We start from the raw sequence: 27670 nt of genomic DNA on the forward strand, positions 1-27670 counted from the left end.
GGAGAAGTGGCCCAGGTGAAAGACACCTCCACATTTTTTTCATGGAGATCCTACAAGAGAAGAGTTCAGGCTACAGCTCCATCAACCTGCTCCAACGGCATCTCCGAGGTGGTGGCAGGCTATGGAAGAGGACCGACCTTGTGTGCTGGCAGAGAGGGAAACTGAGGCAGGCACTGCTGCTGGGGACCAGCAAGGGCTCTCGCTCTGCACTGCCGGGTGAGCTGGCGCCCATTTACAAACCAGGTTTCAGTTCCTTCAAGGCTGTATTTATTTTCAAGAGTTGTTTTGCACATTGGCAGCATCTGAACGCACAGGAGCTGAAGCTTCAGGGCCGCATCCTCAAACCTTCCGCCTCCTGCGTTCCCTTTAACAATCTCCCGGCACGTCAGCAACAGGAATATTGCTGCTACATGGCTGGAAATGTAGTTTCCTGGGGCTTTTTAATTTTTTTTAAATGCATTTAAAGACCATTGTACCATTCACTTTTGGGAACCAATTCATGTGACTACAACATAAAAAAATAAATGAAAACAAACTTCTTAAGCTTTTGTTTAAAGAACCAGATTGAATGCTGTCAACGTTACTTATAACTTCCTTTTATTTCTACTATAATACAGAGTTTATTTGGAAAAAGACAAGCATGAAGGCCTCCAGAATAAAATGTCACCTAAGAATCAGCATTTAAGTTGTGTTTCAATGGAGTATGACATTTAGGCTACTTAAGAAAAACAGAAAAGGAGAATTTGAGAGACCTCCTTATCTCACAGGTGGCCCGACAGGGGCCTTTGCCAGCAGTCCCAAGGGGGGAGGAGGAGGACCCAGCTCCGGCTGCTCACCAGACTCTCCCTCCACAGCCCTATCTCCCCTGCTCTGACACCACAGTGACCCAGCGCTCTCTATTTCACAGCTGACTGGAGAAGGACAGAACTAAGGAGAGGAACAGCCAAGACAGTCAATTTAACGTACAGAGCACGGGGAATAGAAGGTATTCAAAAGCTATTAGATAAATTGGCAAGTTGATAAAAATCACCAACACCATACCAGATTCCATCAGTTTAAGTTGTTACCTATATTAAAAAAGTCGGTAACTCGGATCAGATTCCTTGCACCATATTTTGATGCATATAATGCAACAACAAATTATGATCAAAACTGAATTTCACAAATACAAAGAAATCAAACAAATCTGTTTCCATTTATTCCTTTTCACATTTCCTGGTTTAAAAATAACTAAAATAACTGGAAATGACTAAGCCCTTGGAGGGGGGGGGCTATTTTAGCAAATCGCTAAGAATTTGTCAAGTTTAATGCATAAGCATTTAGCACATTCCTGCAGTCTAAATACTGCAACAATCTTTGAAATAGAGAAAATAAATTAAATTCTTCACATACCACAATCTGCGTAACTACTGCCCAAATCTCAACTTTCTGATCTATTGATATGCCTTCTGCTGCCGCCGACTCACGCCAGTGACTCTTTCCAGCTGAAAGCACAGCTCAGCCTACGCCTGAGGTGTGCTGACAGCCACCCGCAGGAAACAGCCCCTTTCTGCAGCCAGGCTGTCATTACCAAGCCAACAAAGTAGTCGTACAGCTATGGCACCGCTGGGGGACACATCCATCCTTCTGCCTTCCGCACACTGTGTTTAGGCTTTCTGTTCGGTTGTTTTTTACTGTCAGCCTAAGTGGAAAGTACACCTTGCTTGAAGAGACTTCTAATCCGACACAGAACACCCCATCACACGGTCAGTGAAGGGGATTCAGTTCTCCGACACGACTACTTTCATTCACGTACAATTTCTCCTCCCAGACAAAGTACAATCATTTCTATCTGACACGGCACAAGACGTCCAGCAGAGTTACAAGTAGCGTGCTTAGGGCAGGACTGCAACGCAGCGACATTAATACTGTTCTTTCCTAATTGCAGCTACTTTAAGACAAAGTGTGTATTATAACAGAGTCCAATGCACTCGCAGGCAACCGAATCACTTTCGACTATAAAAGAGCGCAACTAATAAACAAGCCGCTTTCTGCCAAGCCAGCCGCTAAACTACGACATGGACGAGACTTCACAGATTAAGAAAACTGTATTTCTCCTATCTTCTATGCATTCATGTCCTTAGCAAACATGGTAATTCTTGCTACTATTATCAGCAAACTAACAGAAATCTACCAGAGGATTATAGTAAGGAATACACAGTGTACACTTGTATGCTAATTTCAAACCAAAATCAATCAGAAGTGCAACAGAATTCCCTTGCCTTCGCTTCCCTAAGTACCACAGAGAAGTTTTAAGCTATACAATTTATCCCGCCCAACATTTTCTGCTCCACAACTTCTCAGAAGTCTAAATAACACACTAACGTTCCAATATGGCTACTATAAATTCCAACACCCCTTAATCATTATCTTAACATTTAAATTTGTTACAAACAAGTTGCTTCTTTAATAAAAGTCTGTTCTGCACACCAGTATTTTATTCTGAAACCTATTAAGGCAGACAGATAATATTAAGAGACTTACAGTCTATCGCAGTTAATTCACCTGACTAGTAACAGCAAGTTTACAGAAACGACTATTAAAAACGACAGATTTTCATAAAGAACAAACCTGCTGTAAACCCACAGAGCAGGGGATGGTGAAGTTACAGTTTACAGAGAGATTCCAAAGAGAGACGCTTCCAACTTGTGTTGCTTTCCCACTCTGCAGATTTCATTAGAAAATGGAGGAGAAGCATGGTGTCATTTTACTGCTCCAGGAGTGCTGCCTGCCAACTCCTCTGGAGCAGGGGCCCAGTGACTTAAACTCCCCCTCCAATAAAAAAATGGCAGCTGTTTGAATAACTTTCATGCAGACGGAAAACAGTTTCTCGCTCGCACAAACCAGCGCACAAAGATCAAATCGTCTACTAAACCACACAAAGAACAGCACCAGGCTGTCACTTAAACGTTTCTTCTTGCTGCTGCTGAAGCTGACCTCTTAAAAATGTATTGTACTGCGCTCTCCCTGCGTGTCATGCCCCAAAGAGTTGTCAGTGCTGGAATGCTGAAGGGCAAACAGAGGAAGTCTGGCTTTCAAGCTGACACACGTAAGATGTAGTGCTAGAATTTTCGTGGTGGAAAAATGGCCGCAGCTGTAAGCTCAGCTAGCTGATCTGGAAAATATCTAACTGTTTGCCAATTCGTTAACCCCTGAGGATCCGCACAAAGGTAAGTTGTGTGCCATTCCTGCGGGTAATTTTAACAGCAAGCATCTGGGAGTCTGTTCGGGTTTGCTGTTCGCTTTCAAGATTCAAAAGCGAACGTAACAGTTTTTGCAATCAGGAAAAGCACAGTTAGGTGAGTGAAAAAAAAACTCCGACAAAAAACAGAAGAGTTAGTGTATTCGGGCAAGTCTGCTTCACAGAGAAGAAAATGAATAAGAAGTTTCCAAGGTGGGAAATATGAGTCAAAGATTTCAATTCCACACCCAGCTATTTTTAAAAGCACTCTCCATTTCAGTGGCTGATTCAAAGTTTACTCTGCTCTGCAACAGAAGCAGTACTTTATGCCTCTGCCTGCGACAAAGCAGGGGAATTCAGAACTGAAGATTGACAGATGTTTTGAGCTCCAGCTTGTACTGTTTTGCACAGCACAAAAGCATTCAGAACAACTAACCACAACACTAACGTTGCTGCTCAAATTAATAAATCACTTCACTAGGGTATTAGGAATGTACATTAAAGTGTGTGCAAAAAGAGCTCATCTCGCAATGAAATCTCATCCTGCACAAGCACACCATGATTACTGAAGTGAGCACACACAACAAAACTCAAACATTCCTCTTAAACAGCATCCACTTTAGTGCTTGGCTTATCATTAGCTACTCGTGGTCACAGCGCGGTTTGCAGAGTCCCATTTTAGGAGGAATTCAGGGCAAACGGATTGATTTGTCTGTCTTTAATAGCACTGACATTAAACACAGCAAAAATATTTATTTTGCCAAGCCAGAAGGAATACCACAACAACTGACGATTCTACAGTATTCTCAACTAATAAGGACTTTCAAATGATACTTATTTTTTCCTAAAATACCTGGTACAAGAGCACTTGGAGGGCACTTGTCGATACACGGATGTGTTGTGCTAGCTGCTGCACAAATCGAGAAACCTGCCACTTAGCAACTAAATAATACATTCATCTCTAGCTCCTGCGAAGTTCCTCTTCCCTCTTTTAATAAAAACAGCTGTACAAAACTAGACAGGTTGCAATATTTGAAATGCACAGAACGACAAACATGCATTTTTAATGATGATACTAGAGTACTAAAATGCTACTTGTACCAGAAACGATTTATATCACCATCATCTTCATTACTGCCATTCCTAACCCTAAACAGGAAGAAAATCAGCACTACTAACTCCCTCAGAAGGTAGTCCTGTCATTCTGCCTGCACCCTGGTAGCTCCTTCAGCTGGTACAAAAGCCATTTCTGCCTTAGCTAAACAACATTTTGGAGCCATCCAAACTACGCTTAAAAACAAGACATAACCTCCCTACCCACCCCCACCACTTAACCAGCTACTTTTCTGAAAGAAGAAACATAATTCTGAATAATTTAGAGATCCTATACTCTTGTATTTTATCTTCAGCTCATGCACAGAATAAATTATTTAAGACATTAACGCGATGGAAACTTGGAAACTAATGAAACATTAATTTGCATCCTGAATACAAGTAGGCAAAACTGTTGAAACAATGAGAGCGCCATGTGCAACACAAGCTACCAATTTTGCTCCTATAGAAACCGTTGCAAAAAGTTGCGTATGCGAATCTCATGTCTGTTCTTCTTCAGAAGGACTGCCGGCTTGCATTTCTTTGACAATTCTACATTCCTGCTAAACTTCCTGAAATTCCCTTTTAATAATAATGTCACATTAAAGTTGGAACTTAATATAACCATCAGGAAACATTAGGTCTCCATGGCCAGGGGGAAAAAAAAGAATAAAAAAAAAAAGAAAAAATTTACTCTGTCCTCCAAAAGAAAGGCTTTTTCTTTCAATTTGAAGATTACCATCAGGTACCTACTGAGCAGAATTACTGCCCTCCTGTCTTCACGCTATTTTTAGCCATTTGCTTTTGCAGCCTCGTCCCTGATGTGATGCATGGACGCCAGCGCAGCAGAAGTACATAGGTCAAATGTTCATTCAAAATGGACGTCATTATTTACAGCAAAGTATTTCACAATTTTCTTTCTTCGCTTTCTTTTCAGATATATTTTATTACTTCAGAATAAAACCAAACACTTTCACAACTCATTAAACCTTGTATATTATCTCAGAAGCCTTATGGCAGGAATATACAGAAGAAAACAAATGCTCAGCCTGCACTTCAAACGCAATTCCATGCACTGCTTGGAAAAGGGTGCTTTAGAAAACAAATGAAGAGTATTTGCTCATTATCATACTCTTCCAGCAATATTAAGTATTCAGTCCTGTGCCTGGAGACAGACACAGACTCCCCAGCCGACTGCAGTGGCCTGACTCAGGTCGGGGGGCCAGGACCCCCAGGCAGCCCGATGCGACCCGCGGGACGGCTGCACGCACAGCCCCCGAGCGGCCGTGAGCGCCGGCAACCGGAGCGATGCACCAACACCCCTGCAGCCGCCGGGCCCGGGCAGCTCCCTCCGCCCCAGCGCTCCGCAGCCCGTCGCAGGCGCCAGCCCTCCCGGAGCGCGGAGCAGAGCTCCCCAAGCCGCGGAGCCCAGGCCGCCCTCGCTGCCTCCACAGAGCACCAGCAGACACTGAAAACCCACCGGTCCTACTCAATCTATTTTTTAAATTTTTTTTCATTTGAACACACACACTAAAGCATGCATTGCACTATAAACTAGACACAAACGTGTCTCCTGATACCTGGTAATTGGTGCTGCAGTCCTCAGCAGGAGAGTCAGCGCATCTTTTATGTGGGGAACCTGCCTCCTCCATTTCAACCGCACACAAACTAGGATGCTCCTTCAAACGCACACCTCGGTAATGGACACTTTCATTTGTTTCTCTGCCTCTTCTCAAGCACAGTATGTCCTTTTCCATTTTACTACCTTCATGCCAGAACAGCACTTCAAACGCTTTTTGATTTTTCCAACAGTAATTGCATCTCTGCTTAAGCAGGGCTTCTGAGCCCGTTTCTGCCACTGCTGGGGTAAGCATTCAATTAAATCCAACGTTCCCAGAAAACAGGGATTCAGCAAGCACTCCACATGATCACTTATGCAATTACTACCCACTTCCCAACTAACCGGTTAGGAGCTAGAATCAAGGAGAAAGTGAAAAGACTTCCCCCCGCCCCCCTTCATAGAAGCCGGTTGGAATGGAGATCTGTACCAAACCCACGAACATGCAGAGTAACTCCAGAGCTCCCAGCCTGCCCCTGAACACCAAAATTACAGCTTTCAGATACTGTCACCTTGATCATCGTGTCAGGATGAACCCTCCACATCCAATACGTAAAAAACTAGATGTAGCAGCTGCTTGTCTATCAAGTGTTCCCAACCCCAGTTGCACTTAGAACATTTGGAAATGAAGTTTCAACAGATCCAGGACGTGGATGTATACATGGTCACACCTTAAGTGTTTGAGTGTCTCTACGCTTTTCAATCAAAGGAAAAAAGCAAATAAGGAAAAAGAACTCAAGGTATTATGTATATGCCTGGTGCTGTGTAAGTAACTAAGAGTGGAGAACAGGAAAAGTAGAAGACGCCAACCCCTGGAATAAGCCCTCAGCTATCACTGCCAGCCTGTTGTGGTCACGCTTTGAAAAAGTCCAACTGAAGTTTCAAGGATCCTACCTGTTAGTTTTGAGAAGAGCTTCCAGGCGACCCATTTGATTCAACATATTTTAAAACGCAGCAATAATATACAGAATAGAAATAACTCTAAAGAAACTTACCTTTGATTTTTTGTTCAATGGCCTAGAACAAGAAAAAAGGAGTGTCAGTGATTTGTGCAGATAAGAGAAAAACCACACGTGCACGTGCCACTTCATAAAGCAACATTAGCTTTTGACTTTCCTCTTTTAAAGTGTTTTAAAGTTATTTAATTATCTACTTCAGAAGTGTTTCTCTAACCAACCCATGCCTATTATGGCCTATGCCTAGAAAGCTGTTTAAATGTTACAGAAGGCAAAATTAATTTGAAAGATAACTACATGAAACAGATTGAATTAAACTTGCAAATTAAGATGTTTGAAAGTCAGTTAAAAACTGTGCCTGGAAGCAAGAACCGCCACCACTTTTATTGCAGAATATGGCAGGGGAAGGGGGAAGACCTAGAGATTTAAAGGAAGTAAGAAAGTAAATGCAAAAGCGTTAAGTCTTTAATTTCCAAGATTCAACCAGTTACACACCTGTGATATGGCCAAGATGAGAGATCTATCGGAATACAATTTTATCATAGGATAAAAACAGGGAGAGAAACATTTCTCGTATGGACGGGCACCTTAATTGCGCGGTTTTAACTATACGACATAGCGGAACTGCCTGCATAAAGGACATCTCAACAGCACAAATCATAGTTCTTCCTATCTGAAACTACAGTTGTCTTAACTCTCACCTTTAAAATGCACTATTGCCAAAGCAAAACGAGATTTAATTTGATATGGTCACTTTGGTAGCTGTATACAACCCCTTTTAGTTAAGATATTGCATACATTCATAGCATGCAATAAATCTGTGCTAATACTAAGCTACAATTGTCTATAATTAAAACTGTGAGGAGAAGAGTGCCTGTGAATGCAAGACAAATTTATTGATTCCCTGATCTGATGTAAGACTTGGCTAGATCCAGCCATCAGCACTGCTAGGGCTGACTACCAAAACTTTATAAATAACTCTTCAGCGCCACAGCCGCACTTCCCTTAAAGAACTCAAGAGTACATTAACAGAAAAATCCTCCTTTTCAACTTCTTAAGCTGAGAAAGGCAAGGATACATAAAAAAAAATTTACGTTATACTGTCCATTAGTTCAAAATGCAGCCTCTTGCTCCCAAGGAACTTTGAGCATAAGCTTTTCTTTTTTTTTTTACATTTTTTTATTTATACTCTTTAGAGATTGCTAAAAATAGCTAAAGGCTAAGATGCCTGCAAAATCTCTTCCGAAGAAAATCCACTCTACTAACAGCAACGTGTCAGCCCCTGGAATTAAGAAAGCAGAAATCAAGCCAATGGCCACTCACCCAAGCACATCAAACCCGCCCCACCCCCCGGCTCATTTCAGTTCTGCCTCTCTCAGCCCTCCTCCCCAACTCCCAACACCATCGCCCCTCTTCCTCGTCTTCCACAAGGCAGCTCCTGTGCTGGGGGCCACTACGTAACGCCACAACTTTTCATTGTGCTCTTTGTTCAACAAATCTGGTTAAAAAAGTTATTTTGAAGACTTGGGAAGTTTTGTCTGCCTTTCGAACGCCCGGTACTGTACGCGCACAGCTGGCGTAGGACTCTGCCCCACACACGTTTTCACACTGTCCTAACAAGGCAAACGCCACATCACAGCTGGTGTCCCACGAAAGCTGCCCAGCGTCAGGAGGCAAGCACAGAACATTCCTGCCCCAAGCCCAGGGTCACTGCTCTGTGACTGCTGCTGTCCTCCTACCACTCCTTTTAGTTCCAACCACTACAAAGCTACAAAACCCAAACCAAAGCGTTAGCTTTTCCTTCCACAGCACGAGTACGTGATGCCTCCTTAGTTCTTGTCATGCCTGTGCACATGTTTAGAGCTTACTCTGGAGAGTTTGTAATTTCCCCTCCCCACCTGTGACTGGAGTTAAAAATCAATTCATCACCTTAGCACTTGACCCGTGAATAGGCAAATGAGACAACTGAGAATTTTTCAAGAATTTCGTTTGCTGTTTCTGCCTATCCACAGCACCCAAAGAGATCAGCAAAGAGAAAGAATCGTAGGACGAGGCTACTGACTGCTTTTCTAACACTAAGGTGTTATTCTCTAAAAGAAAAAAAAAATTTGAACATATTTCAGCTAGGGACTTCCAAACCAGATCAGCACTTGGTGCACGGGTAAACACCTTAACGGTTTTGCTGGAGAGCAAACCAAGCATACCAAGCAGTATGTCCTTAAGAGATCAAAGTCAGCTTACAAAACCAGAAGAGTAGTTTGGCCCAACCTGAAACTACTCATGAATATTAACAGAACAGAAACGGGATTCTCCCTTCCTTGTGACCTACATTAACAAGTTTTCATTTTAATCTAGAATCAAGCCCCTGTACCAGCATGCCAGGACTTTTTTTTTTTTTTTTAACCAGCTAAATTATCTGGCAGTTGTTTGTTACCATGGTTTTTCAGAGGCAGCTTCTTTATAATCTAGGTTAAATTTAAGCTTCTCCAGGAATGCACATGAGCATCCTTGTGGCATCCTACTCCTTTGTCCATAGAAGTTGCATAAGTTCCTGGTAAATGAAGCCCACACACAACATTCTGCTACTCCAGCACATCAATAGACATGCGACTTCTGAAGAACAGAGACTAGCAGGTGTCCACAGCACGAAGAAAGTGTAAGCAAAACTTTCAATTTTAGGCAAAGTTCTGGTCTCTCCACTTTCAAAAAATATTTATGCTATTTCTTCTACAAATTTCACTCTCAAACATGCCTTTCAAGCTCATGAAAAAAATGAATTTTGAAGGAGAAGATCAGCTGCGAAGAACCACTTATTTAGAAGTTTCAGTTCTACAAGTAAACCAGCTCCTTTCCTGTTACATCTTCTGATTAAAAGAAGAATTCCAAGAGGAAAAAGAGTTATAAGTTTACAACTGAGGTCCAAAAATTATTATGCAGCTTTGTTGTCAGCTACTGAAAAGAACCTCTCATTCTGAAATACGAGCAAATACCTCTTCTAGGAGCATCCCTCCAGCACCATGCCATCTAGGTTTGCTGCAAGATTAGACATACCTAATTCTGTACAGATGCACAACACCTTTATTTAGACCAAAACACAGGGACAGCTGACTACTGATTTTTTGACTATATAATAAATATCTAGCATTAGTCAATGGAATCAAAGAAAAACTGTTAAGCTGGTTCACTTTGCTCCCACCAGTCAGCAAACAGACCTGAACTGGACAAGTTTTTAAAAACTGATCTGCAAGCTCTGCTCAAGCTTAGGGTCAATATTTAGAATCAATGGCCATGATTAACATCTTGACAGTAAACAGGAATTCTGAAGCGTTTACAAGCATTTCTGCGATGTTTCCATCCCAAAACACCTCTGCTGTCAATATTTTTGTTTTTACCCACCTTCCCTAATACAAATTGTCTTGCAACACGTGTTTCCATACTGAAGGACAAGAAGATATATTAAGGATACAGCTGAAAGCCACTATCTTAAAAAATTGGTAATTGTATTCTATGACTACCGCGCTAACACTGAGGACATTTTCTAACTTGAAAGCACTTCAACTGACAATCGGGAAAAAGAACGGTCACGTCAGAATAATATTTAATCTCTGAAGAAACTGTACGCAACGCCAATTAAGATGTTCAATATGTCAGTTACCACTAAGTCACTGACAGTACATTTAAGCTTAAAACATTGAATTAAAAAGAAAACACTTCTGAATAACAACAGCTAAACCAGCATTTACTAGCAGTGGAACAAAAGTAACCCATAAGCACGGGGTTTTATCTTTCAACATACCTTTTTTTGAGCAGCTTCCTTCTTCTTCTTGTCTTCTTTTCTCTTTTTCCTTTCTTCCATCAACTGTTCTTCCTCTTCTTGCACTAAATCCCTGAACCACACAGTTTGTAATTAACTCTCCCAAAATACAATCTGTACACACTTAGATTCATTTTAGAACAATTATTTCACAGTGACACAAAAGGAACTGGGGAATTTTACTTCTAATTGGATGGTATTTCTACGGGGACTATGTCCTTCCACTGCAAATCGCAAGTGACCACACTTTAAGCGCAGATGCAGCGTCAAGCTACAACTAAGATTTTCTTTTTTCCAAAACTTACAACGAAGGTTTAGACACTAATTTGATTCAAAAGCCAGTGTAAATTCAGGTGTTATTCATCTCTACCTGCTATTGTGAATTCGCATGCCTGAGCTCCCCCAGGTCAGTTCCCCCGCCACAGGCAGCCAGCTCTGACCGAGCACGGAGCTGGCCCACGCTCAGCCCAAGCCGCGCTGGGTTCCCTTTCGCCCCCACACCGGTGCCTCGCAGCCGTGCGGGAATCGCCACCAGCTCACTGACCTTAACCACCCCCTCTGCCCAGAAACCACCCATCTGTAACACCCCCCTGCCGGGGCAGCGCGCGCATCCAGCTGCCCGCGCGTCCGGACGGACGGTACTGCCGGCGGAAAGGACACAGGAACTAGAAGGGGCAGGAACTGAAGGGCATGGTCAGACCAGAGCAGTCACAGCAGAGCAACTTTAGAGCACCTTAAACGAGTGACAAAACTGAACTTGACAAGAGGGAAAACAAACCCTATTCCATTAATTTCCATTCACTTAATACAAAAGTTTCACATGCTAAAACAGGAGGCTTAGCAGCGACACCGCCTTCCACATCACGCTGCTTAAAACCAGACTCCAGCAAAGGCAAGACAAAAGGGAGAACATGGAGAGCACAAAAAGCAGAAAGAACTGAGGACATGCAAGCACACGTGCAAGCTACCAGGGTCAGCAGGAACTAATAGCCAAGTTTCAGGATAATGAAAGTAACTTCTTTAAGGCCATGCTTGGAGAGATGCAGTGACTCTTGGTAAGGATGAGAACGAACTCCACAGAAACACAACGGGCAGAAAAGACTGTGGTAATGGGCAGACAGAAAAGCATTTGGGCTAATGGTACAAAAAGCTCACAACAACACAGAATGTGCAACTGAAAATCAGTTCGTTGTTTCATACATGAGAATGAAAACAATTGCTCACAGAAAGAAGGATTCTGAAGTTTAGAAAGTAACAATAAAGCTGAATACAAAAACAAAACAGTGGCAGCGGTTTGCTTTTGTTAGAACACTGTAAGACAGAGGGAGAGCAAACATACCAATTCCAGTTACTTCAAAGTCCGAGACTTGGAGAATAAAGCACTTTTCTGCACTAAAAAGCCTACTTGCAAGACTCTTCTTTGCCCTTTCAGGGTCAGGAATGTTTCTAACTTCAAAAGCCTGGAAGTTTTTGGCCCACAAGCCCTAACCATATAGTCAAGTAGACAAGATTGAAAAAAAATTGGTTGAAAATGTTTTCCCAGACCTCTTTCTGAAGCACATACCTAGGTTACACCACACATGCCTCCCATGTCCTGACTCTCAACACCTGCTCCACCACACATCCACCCTCTCACTGGGCAAACCACGTCCTTCAGACAAGTCCTAACTCCTGTGATAATTTGAATGGGATGTGGGAACAAACTCTACACATGTTGGGTAAGTAATGGAAAAAGACACCAAATTTAGTCTTTGAATAACCTTCAACAACTAGCAGAAGTCCTCTCTTTTAAACCAATGTTTCCTATGTGACTGGTGTTCCCCCAAAGCTGTACGTGCCTTCCAGCCGACCAGCTGCAGCTGAAGTAACAAGAGGTGCTCAGGTTCAAAGCTGCTGTGGACGTCTCTGGACAGTAAAACTGATTGGAGTCACGTCGGCTATTTACTGCGGCAAACAAAAAGCTGAGAAACAACTGATGGAGGGAATCTGCATCCCTGCTTGCGACAAGTGGTCTTGTCTGGTGTCTACCCCCAAAATTCAGCTCCAAGCATGAAAAGCACTGGTTTTGTCTTTGCCATGCTTTTCACGTACTACGCAAAGCAAAACAGGAGCAGGGATTTTTAATTACACAATTACTTAGAACATACTAAAATCTCCCTTAAAAACAGTCACCCTCCTTTGATGACACGTGGTTGCACAAACTCACGTTATCGAAAAAAAAGACAACTTTGCTACACAAAACTTTGAGGGGGGGAATGAACTACCAGTGACAACAGCAGGCAGTCACTAAGTGGTTTACTTCTGCCTGGAAACACTGGGCTCCTTTTTAACCCCCAACTACCTACAAGAGAACTATCACAGCTACAAGAAGGTAATTTTAGATACCTACGTATGTCAGAAGCAATGCCAATGGAATACAGTCAAACACAAGATACTCCACAAGCATTAAAACTTTCACTGCTTATTTAGATGTATAAATAATCGGTTAATTCTACTTTTAACACAGCTCAAGTCCCTTTCAAAACGAGCGCAGGCATCAGATCTGGTTTTGCTTTGGAGTTATTTTTTTTAAATCCACACATGACTTCCAGCTCCCTGTTGCCCAGTTCCACTGTGGCAAATTCACACAACTTCCTCACTTTTTAATTAGAGAACCCAGCACTCTGTCTCACTGTAGTGCTGCCAATGTCAGTAATACTAGACAGCAGCTCATCAGGTCTCCTCCTTCGGGTAGCCAGCAGCTTACGACATCGTGCATTCTGCGTCACACTGCGGCTCTTTTGCGGGAGGCGAGTACCACGTTATTGCTGCCCATTTGAGTTCCACCTTCAAACTTCAAAACTGTTCTTTTGTCCTGTTGTGAGATTCTTCAGCAAGATGTTGGAAGCGGTTCTTCTCCCAGGAAGGATGATGCCGCAATAACGATACTTGTATTTAAATTTCAAAGCTTGTGGCCACTTGGCTAGTATTAATATTAGTTTCAAACAAGAAGAGATGCGGCAGTATTTTCACAGGACAGTCATTGTGGAAGAAAAAAGCCAGCAACACAAAGTATTTATAGGGCACAGAAACTTCTGAGACTATTAACATTAGCATACAAGGCAAAAAAAATCATATGATTGCATTTTGGGTAACCGAAGCAGTTTTATCAAATCTATTTTTATTACTATTAATACTGCCAGACCACAGCTATACTTTATCTAGATAGTAAAAATCAATCTGTCTGGAGGGAGGAAAGTTTTATATTCACAAAATTAACAAGTATTTCTTCACTTAATTACCAATCTTTTCTGATTCCTCTCTGTAAACAGAAAACCTTTGGAGCATGGTTACATGTGTCTGTAGAGCAGCTAATACAAACAGAAATCAGTTTTCACCCCTGCTCACAGAGATCTTTGTTCTCATTGCAAATCCGATTTCATCCTCTACTTGTTTCTTTCCCCAGTCCTCCTGTTGGAATAACACCAATTTACGGTATATCCAGCATCCCTTTCATCCTCTACCACTTCCAGGGTGACTGTTCTAAGTGCCCACCAGCTCACGCTGCCTGTGTTCACAAAAGCAGTCTGACACTGCAGGTACTGCCAGAGGTAGAGCGGCAGCACGCTTTGACCACGAGCAGCCCGCCAATAACAGTGTTCTTCCCAGTCCCGTACTACAGCCAGCCTACTGCTCTAAAGCTTCCACAGACCAAATTCTGTCTTTTAAGATTTTCTAAGAACAGAGAGCAAGCATTAGTTATTTCTTTAAAAGAACTGCTTCTGATGTTTTAACATATGCAAAAAAAAAAATGATTTCTGAGTCCCTCTGTATTTCAGCTGCGCTGCAAGACAAATCACAAACCATCAAACACAACGTGGCTATTTTGCATTTTATCACAGTTTTATCATCTGGCTGCAAGATTCGTTGAGGACTGCCTTACCACAAAAAGCAATCTTGCATTTGCAATTGGGCCTCAAAAATTATTTCACGGACAACTAAGAGGTTAGTCACGTAACTACAGAAAACAATTACAGTTGGCCAGCTTCATTTAAAGCCTTCCCCCAGATGCTTTGCAAATCTGAGGTAACGATTAACCTGCAGTGACATCTGTGCATTGCAAGGGCGACGCGTAAGGCAGCTGTGTCCCTCGCTGCCTCGCATCCTGAGCGTCTGTAACCCACCCAAGGTTGGTAACACTGACCCCAGCACGAGTGAATTCGGAATCGTCCCGTTTTTAACGGGCAGTTTCAATCGGTAAGCAACACAAGCAGCATGTAGGTCTGAAACCAGTCTAGAAAAAATAGCTTCTATCTATCCCAGTTCGTTCTCGACTGAATACACGATTCAGCTACAGTTGACCAAGAAGAGTCACCGATTCCCTGTTCAGGAAGATGGGGCTTCCTGAAGGACCACTGAGAAGAGACACTAATCCAAGCACTGTTTCTTCCCCCCACAGCCAGGAAAAGCCGTGTCCACAGCCCTTCTCCTCTCACAATCTCGCTGCCTCTGGGCAGACCGCACAGCTACCCTGCACGTGTGCTGCTGGGCTGACCCCCCGGGAGCAGTTCTCTGCCCACCCTGGCCCAAGAGCACCCCAGGAAAAAGCACCGTCGCAGGCAGACTGTGCAAGGGGAGGTCCTGTCCCCTTCCCATGGCATCCTCTTTCCCGAAGGCTACTTAGATGCGAGGAGGGAGCAAGCTATGAGCCAGAGTCATCCTTCTGAGGCATCAGCTTATTGCGGTTGCTGGCCCTCCAGGAGTCCCATGTCCCCAGGGGTCCCATGTCCCCAGGGCCACCCAGCACTTGTAATGTGAGAGGGGATGAGCTGCCAGACCTTAGCAGGAGATGACACCCGGGGAACAGGCTGTTGCTGTCAGATGCAGTCAACCAGTGCGAAACTGGCCTCTGCAAGGCTGTGGAGCCCGAGGGAAACAGCCCGGCTCCCTCTCGACCGCCACCCGAAGCAGCTGCCCTAGCGAGCCCAACAAGGTCTGCGGGCACAGGTCAAACACCTTGGATGCAGTAAGTGTATCAACGCTGCAGGATGATACGTGACCGAGGGCTGTCTGCTGGAAAAAAAGGCTATTTGCAGGATTTCTAATAACCTGAGAAGAATTCTAAGAGTTAAAACAGCCACTAGCACCTTCTTTTGTAATTTCAGTGTGTAACATGTGAAAACCACAGTAACTGAAAAATCGTTCTGCTTTTAGAAGAAAGTCATAGCACTCAAGAGCCAGCGGAATGCAAAATAGTATTTTCACAGGAAAAAAAAAAAAAAAAGGAACTCATCAATCCTGCTACAGCAAAATCAACAAGATCACATTTTATTTTTAGAATACAGATGCTAACAACTAACACACCACTACCCCTGGAATATTCTACCACAGTCGTTTTCCTGTTTACACAGAGGACTAACAGACCTCCTAAATTATGACACTACGACTATTCTATTTTCATGTATTTAAGAAGAATTTCAGATTTCAGATTACAAAGCCAGCTTAGAACACAAAAAAACCTGCTATGATTAGTGCCAGGACCCTAGGCAACCCCTGAAAACAAATTACCCACCTATAGTTCACGACAAGTTTTTAAAGGAGTATTGGATTACCATTATAACGTTAAATCTCGGGGGCTGGAAAGCAAAACTAACCCATTGTACAATGAAATAACAACCACAGTAAGGCCATTACTGCCCTTGCTCTTCACTGAAAACTAAATCTTCCAAGGCAGCCCTATTCCCACTACCCTCGTACATAAACATAAACCCGAGATACAAATTCAGCTTTGCTTATTAAGTCATCACAGTCTAAAGCAGAACTCCTGAATTTCCATCTCTGACAGCTGGAAGTGCAAGTGTCCTTTAATCTTTCTAACACGGCCCCCTCAACAGACAGCACGTGACAGGATTTATGCACCCGATTCCAACACCCATTAGAACACAGAACAAACAAGCTTCACTTTTAATGCTGCTCCTCGAGAAACAGAAGTGTTACGTAGCGTTTCCCGTTTATCACCTCAGACCTCAACAGCTACCTGTTCCTGCTGCACTACCCTGTGCGGGCAGCCCAGCAGCAGCTTCACGTGACTTCGCAGCACATAACAAGAAACACCGTAGGAACCCGCTCGCATAGTAACGAGGCAAAGCCAAAAATTCACACGTTCTTTTGCTGGGCTTTTTCCTACGTGTGGGTAGAGTTAATCCATCGACCTTGTACGGTGAACGTGTTTGAGGCAGCACGCCTGGTCCGTCAGCTGGCCAAATGAAAAGCAATGACTGAGAATTCCGATTCCTAACATGAATACCTAAACAGAGCTCTATTATTTCCCCTATCAGCCATCCAGCCTTCACTGAAACACATGTACAGGGAATTCCCTTTTCCTCCTATGTAATTGGATTAGCTTGCTCAAGGTTAAATGGTCTGAGCAGAAATGCAAACCTTATTTTTCAATTTAGATCAACTGACAATAAAATAGCCACACCATCCGAAATTCACATTTGAGACTGGAACAAAGACCTTCAGTTTAAATAGCTTAACTTGAAAGGTGCTTTAAAGTGAGACCAAATGAAAATGGATCTTGATCTCAGGAGAGACTGCACATTACACGGCTCTGGGAACATACAAGTAGAAGCTGCTATTATCTGCATAGTTTCAAACAGCGTCAGATAAATATTTACCCTTATTTATTTACAAAGATTTTCTTTCTCCAATTCTGCGTACCTCAACACAATTCTTGTTTTATAAGGGCAAAAACCCCAGCAAACTACCAAAATGCTTTCCTCAATTAAGCTATTTAAAAAAAAATTAAAAAACAGAAAAAAAACCACTTTTAATTTTCTAGGACAGGTATTGCTTTGGCAAGACGGAAAGTGCCTTGTGATTATGGGTGATTTTTTTATGTGAAGTCTTCATTATGATCACAATGACAAGTCACTCAACGAAGAGCAGCTACGTTCTTACTCCTACAGTCAGTACCTGTTACTACCTCTTTGTCTTCACTTTGACGGTGTTAACTTCATTTGTGTGGCTCGACTCGTTATTTGGCTTGTGAACTGGAAAAAAGCTGTAATGCTCAAACCGTAAACATTTCAGGAAGTATTTATATCCAATCAGATTTTACTTACTACTTAAATTCTTGGAAAAAGTTCTATTAATCCTTAATTTCAAAAGCTCCCTCTTAGCACCGTAAAAAGATCTGGGCTGAAATAGACATATTTAACCTTTATTCTTACATTAGAGGAGAATCAAGTATACCCCTATTTTCCCTGGAAGACCTTCAGAGGATGCAGTAATCAATGCTCGTGCAGCACTGTCTGTGCTGGAACAATATATGAAAGGGGAATACGTTAGGCCACACCAAAATTACAATTCTAGTCAACTCACTGAGGAAATTATGGTTACCAGAAGAATCCTGACACAAATTACAAGCTAAGACCCACCCCCCATTACTGTGATCTGAACTCAGTATTTCACCTCCGAGTGAAAGCGTACTGTATGACCTGCACACAGTAAATTCCAGCACCAAAACGAAACCGGTTGCCATTCACCATTAACACCAGTGAGCCAGCATTCACCAAAGCTGGACTGCCGGCACCACAGAACCGCACTCGTTGGGTCTCCAGATTCTTCAAGCCAGCGGTAACGGTCAGAACCGCCTCCCCAACGCCGCCGAGAGGCCAGCACCGCTCCAGGCGCTCCCGCAGAGCGTCTGCCGGCTGGACCAACGCCTCCCAAAACCCCGGCCCAGGGACAGCGACGTGGCGCTGCCCCACGAGATGGTGCTGGCCCGCTGGCCACCCCGCTCCCACCAACACGCGCTTTCAGAGGCCTCACGAGGAGCCCTGCACAGCCTCGGCCGCCGCGCGGCACGGCACGGGCCTCCAGGGCACCGGGGCTGCTGGCGGCACGGCGCAGGGCGGGCAGGGGGTCACGCCAGGGAAGCACTGTGCTGCTGGACGAAAGAGACCAGTTACACAACTGGGCAGCCTCTTGCTGGCCCTCGGCTGCTAACTGAAGGTGAAGAGGGAACTACGGCTACTTACCCTCTACCCACATACCACATGGAGTGAACATAAAAGTAAGAATTAGGAGCGATTACACGCAGTGGCTGTTGAAACCACTCTAACATTTCCAGTGACAAACATATAAAATAAATTTGGGGGCAAATAAATAAACCAATCAATCCTTTCCACTATTTGCTTTTCTTCTAGTTACCAATTAACTTGCAATGAAAGCCACAGGTGGAACGCTGCCAGGTAACTACAGTTAAGTATCCGGAATTCAAAGATCTTTTACGATTCTGCAAAGGCAGTAAACACGTTCACATGCACGTGCTCCGTCTTCAAACTATGTCAGATATTCCACACAGACTTTCAAATATACTGCTGAGACTTTAAGTTTTGATAATTTTTCTGTATTCTGACCTGCAACTTCCCTAGCCTTTACTTTTTTTTGAAATTATGCAATTACATACAACTGTCAATAAAAATTATTTCTCAGTTTCTATAAAACCCCTCAACAGCTGGCTTTTCTACTGAACTACTATTATACAAGAATCAATTATAAAATGTGTATTTTGATTAAAAATGGATCCTCCAATTCCTTTATCAATGCCTCCCACAAAAAAGCGTACGACACCAAAAAGAGCACTCTTCAAGCTTATGGAACAGAAACCAGTACTTTGAAGTTAAAAAAAACCCCATAAAACCCACTGGTGCCTTAAATGGAAACGCTCTGGTAACTAAAACCACTCGGCACATTACACAGGAGCAAAGCAAGCCTCAGGCGCCGATAACAAAACAAACCCACTTATTTACAGATGTCGTGTACGCGTGTAAATTCCTTACAGCTATTAACGTACAGAAGAGTTCTGCCAAGCTAAAAATTGAGACAGTCACTTCAATGAATAATTAATTAGTAGACGTGTGTCAGCTACTTTCTTTTCTGCTTTTAAATACCTCAGTCTTTAAATTATCACCCTAAAAGTGAAGCCACAGAATTCTAACCACCACATCTACCACTACCAAGTACTTGGAATACGCTCATCTTTCCCATTTTCCTAATGCAGGAGCTGGCCCAACAGAACCAAACTACAAGCACTACGAAACGCCTCACAGCCCTGGAATAATATTTGTGTTACAGTTTTGCCCTGAAGTTTCATCTGAGGTGTTCGCTGCTACAAAAGACAAATCTCTTTCCCAAGAAGTTTATCACCTAAACACACAAGACTTCGGTAGCAGCAACAAACAATCCCTATCTCCGTTTAACAAACGGGGAACTGAAGAATATAGATTAAACTGCTTCTCCATAATCGCTCTGGTCAGACAGGACATCTGTAACAGAGGCATAAACCCAAACAAGTGCTCAAGTGCAGCATCCGAACCACAGACTGCTTCAGCGTTACTAGGGCAGGGTCAGGAATTGCGCTGCACAAGGGTTTGCTCCAGGGCCAGGAAGAGAGAAGTCAGCGCAAGTCACCTTATGGGGACCACCTGACAGCTACGCATGACCTGAAAAAGCGTGCGTAGAGGAGAAAGGAATGCATCATTCTGCCTAAGCGTCTCTGAAGGCCTTGAAAGGCATGAATAGAATGCTGTCTCTTTGCAATAAACTCTGCCCATTTGACAGCAGATGTCTTCCCCCAAGAAGTTTATCAGAAAAAAAGTCACATCCCCAAAAACCCAACAAAAAAGTGAAGTGCTTAAGTATCACCAACTACATCTCTCACTGTTTCTCTATCCCTCTATCATTAAGCCTTCTCTTTTTTTTTTTTTCCTACAGCAAATAAGGAAAGCCTCATGGAAATATGGTAGTTATTCTAAAATGGAAGAGTAAAAAAAAAAAAAGTAAATTTGTACAGTAGCAACTTAGTAGGATACACGGATGAATGATTTTAGTTAAAAGGTTTGCTCTCCTAGAACATGGACGGTCTGCAACCAATACAGGTGGAACCTCTGGAGTAGAAACATGGGTGAGAGAAAGCAGGGTGTGTGAATCTTCCCTATCATTCCCATGCTTGTGAAGTAAGAGTCAAACCCTGTGTTTGGAAAAAGAAATTGTAAACGTATTTCAGATATTTACCTTCTCTCAGTTCCACATAAATGAGGCAGGAAAGCCCTGTTTACCAAACAGAATTAAAAAGTTATTTCTTAAATCAGAACTAAATGGTGATTTTTACTGGTCCTAATTTTTTACCAAATTTAACTCTTACCTTTCTCCAGTTAATAACGGACGGTTCTTGTTCAGCAGGAGACTGAACCGTGACATTGAAGTTGTGACATTACGCCCCAATACAGTGTGTGACAGATCTATTTGAACTACTGTCACAAATCATGCACTATGCTTGTTTTTGAGACCAGGCATATTTGCACAGGACTAGGCACGAATGCATTTAAAGACCAAATGAAGATTCTCTTCCAAACGGCCAAACAAACCAAATTACTAATCCTGAGTTTAAAACAGTAATCTCTCTGACTGCATAAGCAAGCTGTAGAAGAAGCTGTAATACTTATCCTAGCACAAACCCACAGTCCAGGCCAATATTCCCAGTAAGATAAACAAGAATATTTACTACCCATTAATTTATAAGCATAAACTCCAAAGGTGACTTCAGAACATAAATGAAGCAATGCCAACATCCCCTGGAGTTTACAGTCTACATTCACACCATGCAATTTTAGATTAAGAAAAACTGTAGCACAGGTCTATTTGCCTTTCCCAGGAAAAGATATTTGCTCTTTTACAATTTGACTAGGTCACTGCAAATTTAATAAGATCGTAAATAATGACATTAGAGAAAGAACGAGGACTATCTGTTGAGTTCTACAATAGTAAAACAATTAATCAGGCCTCTCCAGAGCAGGCATGCCACAGTTTTATCAGGCTGTGTGCTCACATGATGAAAACTCCCTCACTAAACATAAACCTCCTGGAACACGGGTTTCTGAAAACAACTGGTATATTAATGTTAACTTCAAACCAGCTCTGATCTTCTACATGATTAAAATACACCTGTGTGTCAGAAAACACGGAGACCCATTTCCTCAGCGAGCCTGGTCTGTCCCCATCCCCCAGAAGCAGGGAGTTTAGGCAGCTCTACAGTCCACTTTGGCCTCTTGTGGCTGTCCACCACGCCTGCCAGCAGGACAGGAGATCTCTCTTAAGGTCACAAAAATGTGAAGATCTACCAACTTACTAAGACTTGCACCAGAACATAGTTTTGAACTTAGTGCTCTGTCCATCTAAACCATACAGTTCTGAAACCGCTGCTGCCATCATGTATGCTCTGAGTGCTTTCCACAGAACCCTATTTTTTTATTTATTATTTATTTATTTATTTAAAACACAGCATTCTGGTACCTTTTGTGGACAGGTTACTTAAATAATTTGAAATCATGCTCTTCAAGTAAAGTCCATTTAACAATGACCTTGAGGTTGTGTTTAAAAGCAATATGCTAAGCGTATCTTAAAGATTCTATGTTTTTCAACAACAAAAGGGGAAAAATTATTCATGCTTAAGCATATTACCCAAAAAAGGAAGACACACACTGACAGAAGGGGAAAGCCAATCAGATTTCACAGTGTAACCATAAATCAATCTGGAAGTTGGAGATTGATTAGGCACGGTAAATAAGAAAAAAACCCAAGGTACCAGAAACTAACATTCTATCAGTTCTATTTGGGGTTTCAGCATGTTTCAAGTGCCCTCGCAGAAGTCCCTGTAAAAGCTGGCTAGCAAAAGCGCCTTTAAGGTCTAATTGAAAACCACAAACTGTTCTAATGGAAGAACACAAAAAGAAAGTAGGACAAAAGTCTAAAACAAAGAATGTAAAGATATTGGCAAGAAAGTCACCACACTAAAAATAAACAGTAAATACAAAATTAAATACAAAAGTGATGTATATATACTGGCACAGAATTCTTAATTCAACATAACTCTTTACTCTTGAGCTAAGTAACTGAAAAAAGGAACTGCCCATTCTACAAAGTTCTCAAACAAAACCTACATGTTAGTGGGAAATCCACTGTCTTCAACTCTTCATGGAAAGAGAGGCAAAGACCTAATAGTTATATGGCAGCACACAGCCTAGTTCAGTTCCAAGCAAGTTTCTTGCCAAAACCAATTATTTCTTGCCTCCCAACAATATTTGACTGAACTGTATAGGAAAAAACCAAACAAACCCTTCATTAATCTTTTAGCTACTGTACTAAGGACAGAAAAGTTCTTCAAGAACCTACCCTACTAAAGGAACTCTATTATAGAACCCGACATCGTTATTATGCAAAAGAAACGATGCTAAAAAAAGTGTTTAGTCTATAGGATTAACTAAAATCGCAGAGATTTCTCTATGCAATAGGGAACGTTTCCATATTCACGGGTTTTTTATCCTTACAATTAACGTGAGATTAAAGCTCCAGATAAAGCCCACAAAGATTTCTAGCCCAAGGCTAACTCTTGTTCTAAACTGTAGGAGTGAATTTAAATGAGTATCTTACCTGCTTAGTTTTCTTTCGACTTCTTTGGTAGCTTTAGCTTCCAATTCTCTGGAACAGAAAGTGGTGTTGGTTTCCATGTCAACAGTAATGCAGCACAAAGCAAAATATAAAACCGGAGCAGGGTTAAGAAACACACCGAGCTCCATACGTGGGTTTGCCAGGAGGAAACGGGGAGACCACAGATTGCCGAGTAATCAAATGCCGTGTTTACCCAAGCGGCGCACCACCAGAGCCAGCCACCCCTCGCTCCTGCACCCCCTCTGCGCGCTCGCTCCAGGCACTCGAAGGAAAACAATCCTGCTGCATCACTTCAGCCCCAGAGCCCGTTTGAAACGCAGCGCCGCGAAAGCCCTCCCGGCCTCACCGACCTGCGAAGATCGGCGGCTACAAAGGGCTGCCGGCTCCGCGGGAGCAAACAATACCGAGCACGGCAGGTCAAAGCTCAGCTCCGCAGGGAAAACATCGCTTTCGGGCAGCGCCGCGGCCCCGCCGGGGGCCGGCCCCTCCCGCCGTCCCGCCGGCTCCCGCCCGGGCGGGCACCGCTCCCGCCCGCGTCCCCGTCCCTCTCCAACGGCGCCGCCGGCCCGGCCCGCGGCTCCCCCCCTCGCCGCGGCAGGGCCGCCCCGGGGCGCGGAGGGGCTCCCCCGCCGCCCGGCCCCTCCCCCGCCCGCGGCGGCCGGGCCCCCCGCTGGCGCCTCGGCTCGGCGGCGCCCGCCCTTCCCGCCGCCCGGCCCCGCCCGCTACCTCATGTATGTAAAGTGCTCGGAGTCCGGCCCGGCGTGGCTGCGGCCCGGGCCCGGCGCTGGCGCGGCGGCTCTAGGCGGCCTGGGCCCGGCACTGCGGAGCGGGAGGGCCCGGCAGCTGCTGCTGCAGCACCGCCGCCATTTCCTGCCTCCTAACCCGGCCGGGTCCGGCCCCGCCGCACAGGAAGGGCAACCCCGCCCCGGGCAGCACTTCCGGGTCATCGCCCCCCCCCCCCCCCCCCCCCAACATGGCGCCGCAGCAACCGCCCTAGCAACGGGGTGGGGGAAGCGAAGCACCGTCGCCCTGACATTGAGGCCGACCCCGAGGAAGGCCGAGCCCGCTCGCCAGGCCGGCGGCAACCCCTTCCCGAGGGCTGCTTGGCGAAGGCCAGGCCGGGGCTCGGCAAGGGCAGCCCTGGCGGCACATGGGGACAGGGTGACCTTTTGCAGGGCGCCGTCCCTCTGGGCAGGCGGTCCCTTTTGGGTTTAGCGTCCCGCCCTAGCTCCAGTTATCCCGAAAACAGACGGGGTTCCAAGTGCTGTCTCATCAAACGTCCCCCAGACAAGGTTTCCCTGGGCGGTGCAGACACGGCGCAGGCAGGAGCGTAACAAACATTCCCACACATTTTTTTTCCCCATGTGGGGCAGCTCTCTCAGGGCCTGGGCGCTGCCGGCACACTCAGCTCTGTCCCGAACTTGGGGGCGTCAGTAACTACTGAGGCTGATGGAAAAGGAACTGTTAGTGTGTAAATACCCACCGTAGAGTCAGACAGGCTCTCTCTTACCCTTCCAGTGGCTCTGTTAGGTTGAGAGAGGGAACGGAAAAGTACCTGGCGCTTGCAAACCTAGCTAGAGATTGATTTATGTGAACAGATAGCTTAATCCAAAAAGTACACGGAGATATCCCAACTTCAAATGCATAAAACAGAGAGCAAAGTATCTATGAGCCACACTCCGTGTTACTGTACTTGACTTCAGTAAAAATATCCCAGAAATTAATTTAGAAAAATCAAACCAGTCAAAGGACCGACAGGGAAGAATGGAAGATAATTTAGAACAGTAACATCAAGAAAGAGCAAAGCTGAGAGCAGATGAAAATTCACAGTAAACAGTTCTGCATTCCTACAGGCACTTCCCCGTGGAGAAGGTGGAGCTGGCATTGCGATGGGGCCTTCCTCGCCCAAACCCTGCAAAAGTGAGAACCGGAAAATTCCTCAAAATGAAAGTGAAACCATTTTGTTTTCATCATCCCAAGTTCATGGAATAAATAGTGGCAAGAAAGTCTTTTTTAATATTTTAAACTGTTATCACTGGCATCAATAAGAAACATAGAATAAGCATCTTGCTAACAATGCTACTTTAAACTCGGGGGTCCGTTTAACATAGCTGCATTTGAAAACGTTATGGCTAATTTCTACTTCCGATTTGCAAAGCCCATGGGACAAAGTTAGAAAGACGCAGAAGCACGGCTCTTAGCAAGCTGATAACAGGAGGGTGAATACAGGTAATGGGCTTCTGCTTAGAAATTGAGCTGTGAAGGAGTCGGTGCCGTACCACGTACCCTGGCAGTGAGCATGCGTCACACTTGTAGCTACATCTCTGCACAACAATCCTAAAAACCCGACTGAGCTGTGTTAGCTCTCGCTGTGCGTTCTGGCCGCGGGGCTGGGCTGCTCTGGGGCACAGCAGAACTGCCACTGCGCTGGCTGGTTGCTGGCATTCCTGCGCTGGGTTCTGACGCACCGGTTGAAAACACCCCAGCAGGCTGCACAGCTACTGTCCAAGGGAATAATTGTGGTGGTGTGTGCCTACAGCACCGTTCTCCGCTCCCTTCCACTGTTCACACGGGAATAAGCATCACCCTGTGTGCTCCAAGAGCTCCTGAGAAGAGTGGGTGTTGGGAAGCTCTTGGTCTCTTTTTGCATCCCGCTTGCACTTTATCACAAGCATTTACCAGCCCAGTTTCAGCTGGCCTTCACCATTCCTACCAGTGCTAGTGGAAAAATGAATGCTGTTTCATTCACCTGTGAAATAAATGGATGCCCTGGACAAAGGAGCAATTGTTTCTGGAAATCTGCTGCAGCATCCACTGTCTTTCTGCCAACATGAATGGAGCAAAGTATTTTCAGCTGAAGAATATCCTACATTATTAAAGATGAGCGTTTATGACAACGCAGCATAGCCTGTGAGGGTATTTTTGTCCTCCTCTTAGAGGCTTAATAATACAGTGTGCATTGCTGTGAGCTGAGCACGCACATGCATAAAGCGATTGTGTTCTCCTCGAGGTACTGAAAAGGGCACTGACAATTTGAAATCGGTTTCTCAGCTTCTATTAATAACTTGTAAGTTAATTTGGTCTTGTTTATTGTTCTTCACATGAAACAGTTTGGATTGTCATGTAGCAGTGTGTAACTGAAAGCCATTATTTCCTGACGCCTGGTTCAGCTCCCTGTCGCTGTTCCATTCACAGCAGTCCTGTGTTGTCTGTCTGGAAAGGCACTACATGACGTGGGAGGGCTGCTGTTGAGTCTGTCCTCAGCTAGGAAGGCCAATAAACACATTATGTACTCCCGTTGTGTCATTTTGTTAACTGTGTTATGCCACTGTCAATAAAATTCACAGTCAAGGTCGGTAGCTTGCTTTATTATTTTAGATTGTTCTCTAATTTGGTTTATGCGCATGCTCCTAGCGACTGGACCGCTGCAGCGAGGGCTTCCATTCTGCCTTGTAGATACTGCAGCTGGTTACACGTGGTCAGCAAACCCGCTGTGTTAACTAACCCTCTCCTACTTATCCCACCATCTTCCTGCATCAACATCACGATCCCTCCTCTTTCGCCCTCATAGGTGACACTTTCTTTCAGCAAAGTTCTTACACAAACGGAACTGGCTCGTGAGCTCCTGGATACAAGAGAGAAACTCCTCAAATAGAGGAACATTTTCTTTAAGAAGAGACAGGGGGTTGGACTTCAGCTGGGCGGGAGCAGCACTGGACAGCCTCTCCTTGTTTTACACCCCTCCGGAGGTGCAGAACTGCACGTGGATAGGCCCTCTGCTCTGAAGTCGGGCTGCACCAGGCCACTTGTCACCTCACACGTGCAGCATGCACTCCAGCCCACCACGGCACACACCTGAACCGTGCTGGCTGCCCCCACTTCCTAACAGAAGCAAGGGAGGGAGGTGGTGAGCAGCTCCAGGAGCTGACCACCGAGGACCTGTTCTGAGGCCCATGCTGTAGCTACGTCTTCTGAGCTCCTGCTGTCCCTTCTGATTTCCACGCTGCTCCTAAGAGCAAGGCAATCCCACCAGGTCACCTCCAGAAAGTGTCCAGTGTTAACCACCCGCTCTTGGCTTGAGCTTTAATGTTTGTTGAGCATAAGGTTATTTGGGAGCCAAGGTCTGGGTCACCTTCTCTCCTGCTTGCTACATTTTTTTAGTTCATTCTTTGTTCTTTTGTGTTTATTGGAGCTCGGACCTCTGGACTTCTTTGCTGAGGTCCTAGTTTCTGGTTCTGCCAGCAAAGGGACAGGAAAGTAACACCTCTGTGCTTAAAAAGACAGACGTAACCCTCTGGGTTGGGAGCAGCTCTCAGCTGAAGGGTAAATAAATCCTCAACACCCATCTCTTCCTCAGGGGCTCACTGTCCCTAGGGAGCCACCATCCTCCCAAGCGGGGAAGGAGCGCTCTGGGTACCGTACGCAGCGGGGAACCCAGTTACCGCCACTGGTGACCCTTCCTCCGCACCCTGTCA

At 44.4% G+C, this 27670-nt stretch overlaps 1 protein-coding gene across 3 annotated transcripts in view; it reads right to left on the minus strand.

The window, feature by feature from the left end:
- TNRC6A (trinucleotide repeat containing adaptor 6A) overlaps positions 1 to 23323 on the minus strand; it is a 51377-nt gene extending 28054 nt beyond the window's left edge. For 2 of the 3 annotated variants that reach the window (XM_086473225.1, XM_086473226.1), the window contains exons 1-4: positions 23178 to 23254; positions 20763 to 20798; positions 10683 to 10773; positions 6926 to 6947 (exon numbers count right to left, since the gene is read on the minus strand). In XM_086473225.1, coding sequence (XP_086329351.1) covers positions 6926 to 6947; positions 10683 to 10773; positions 20763 to 20798; positions 23178 to 23254 — 226 coding nt within the window. Of the gene's footprint in view, positions 1 to 6925; positions 6948 to 10682; positions 10774 to 20762; positions 20799 to 23177 lie in introns of all 3 variants that reach the window. The other variant, XM_009955896.2, reaches the window with a different exon arrangement.
- Between the last annotated feature and the right edge of the window lie 4347 nt (positions 23324 to 27670).

The sequence above is a fragment of the Leptosomus discolor genome, chromosome 14, assembly GCF_034619465.1.
Source record: "Leptosomus discolor isolate bLepDis1 chromosome 14, bLepDis1.hap2, whole genome shotgun sequence".
Classification (NCBI taxonomy): domain Eukaryota; kingdom Metazoa; phylum Chordata; class Aves; order Leptosomiformes; family Leptosomidae; genus Leptosomus; species Leptosomus discolor.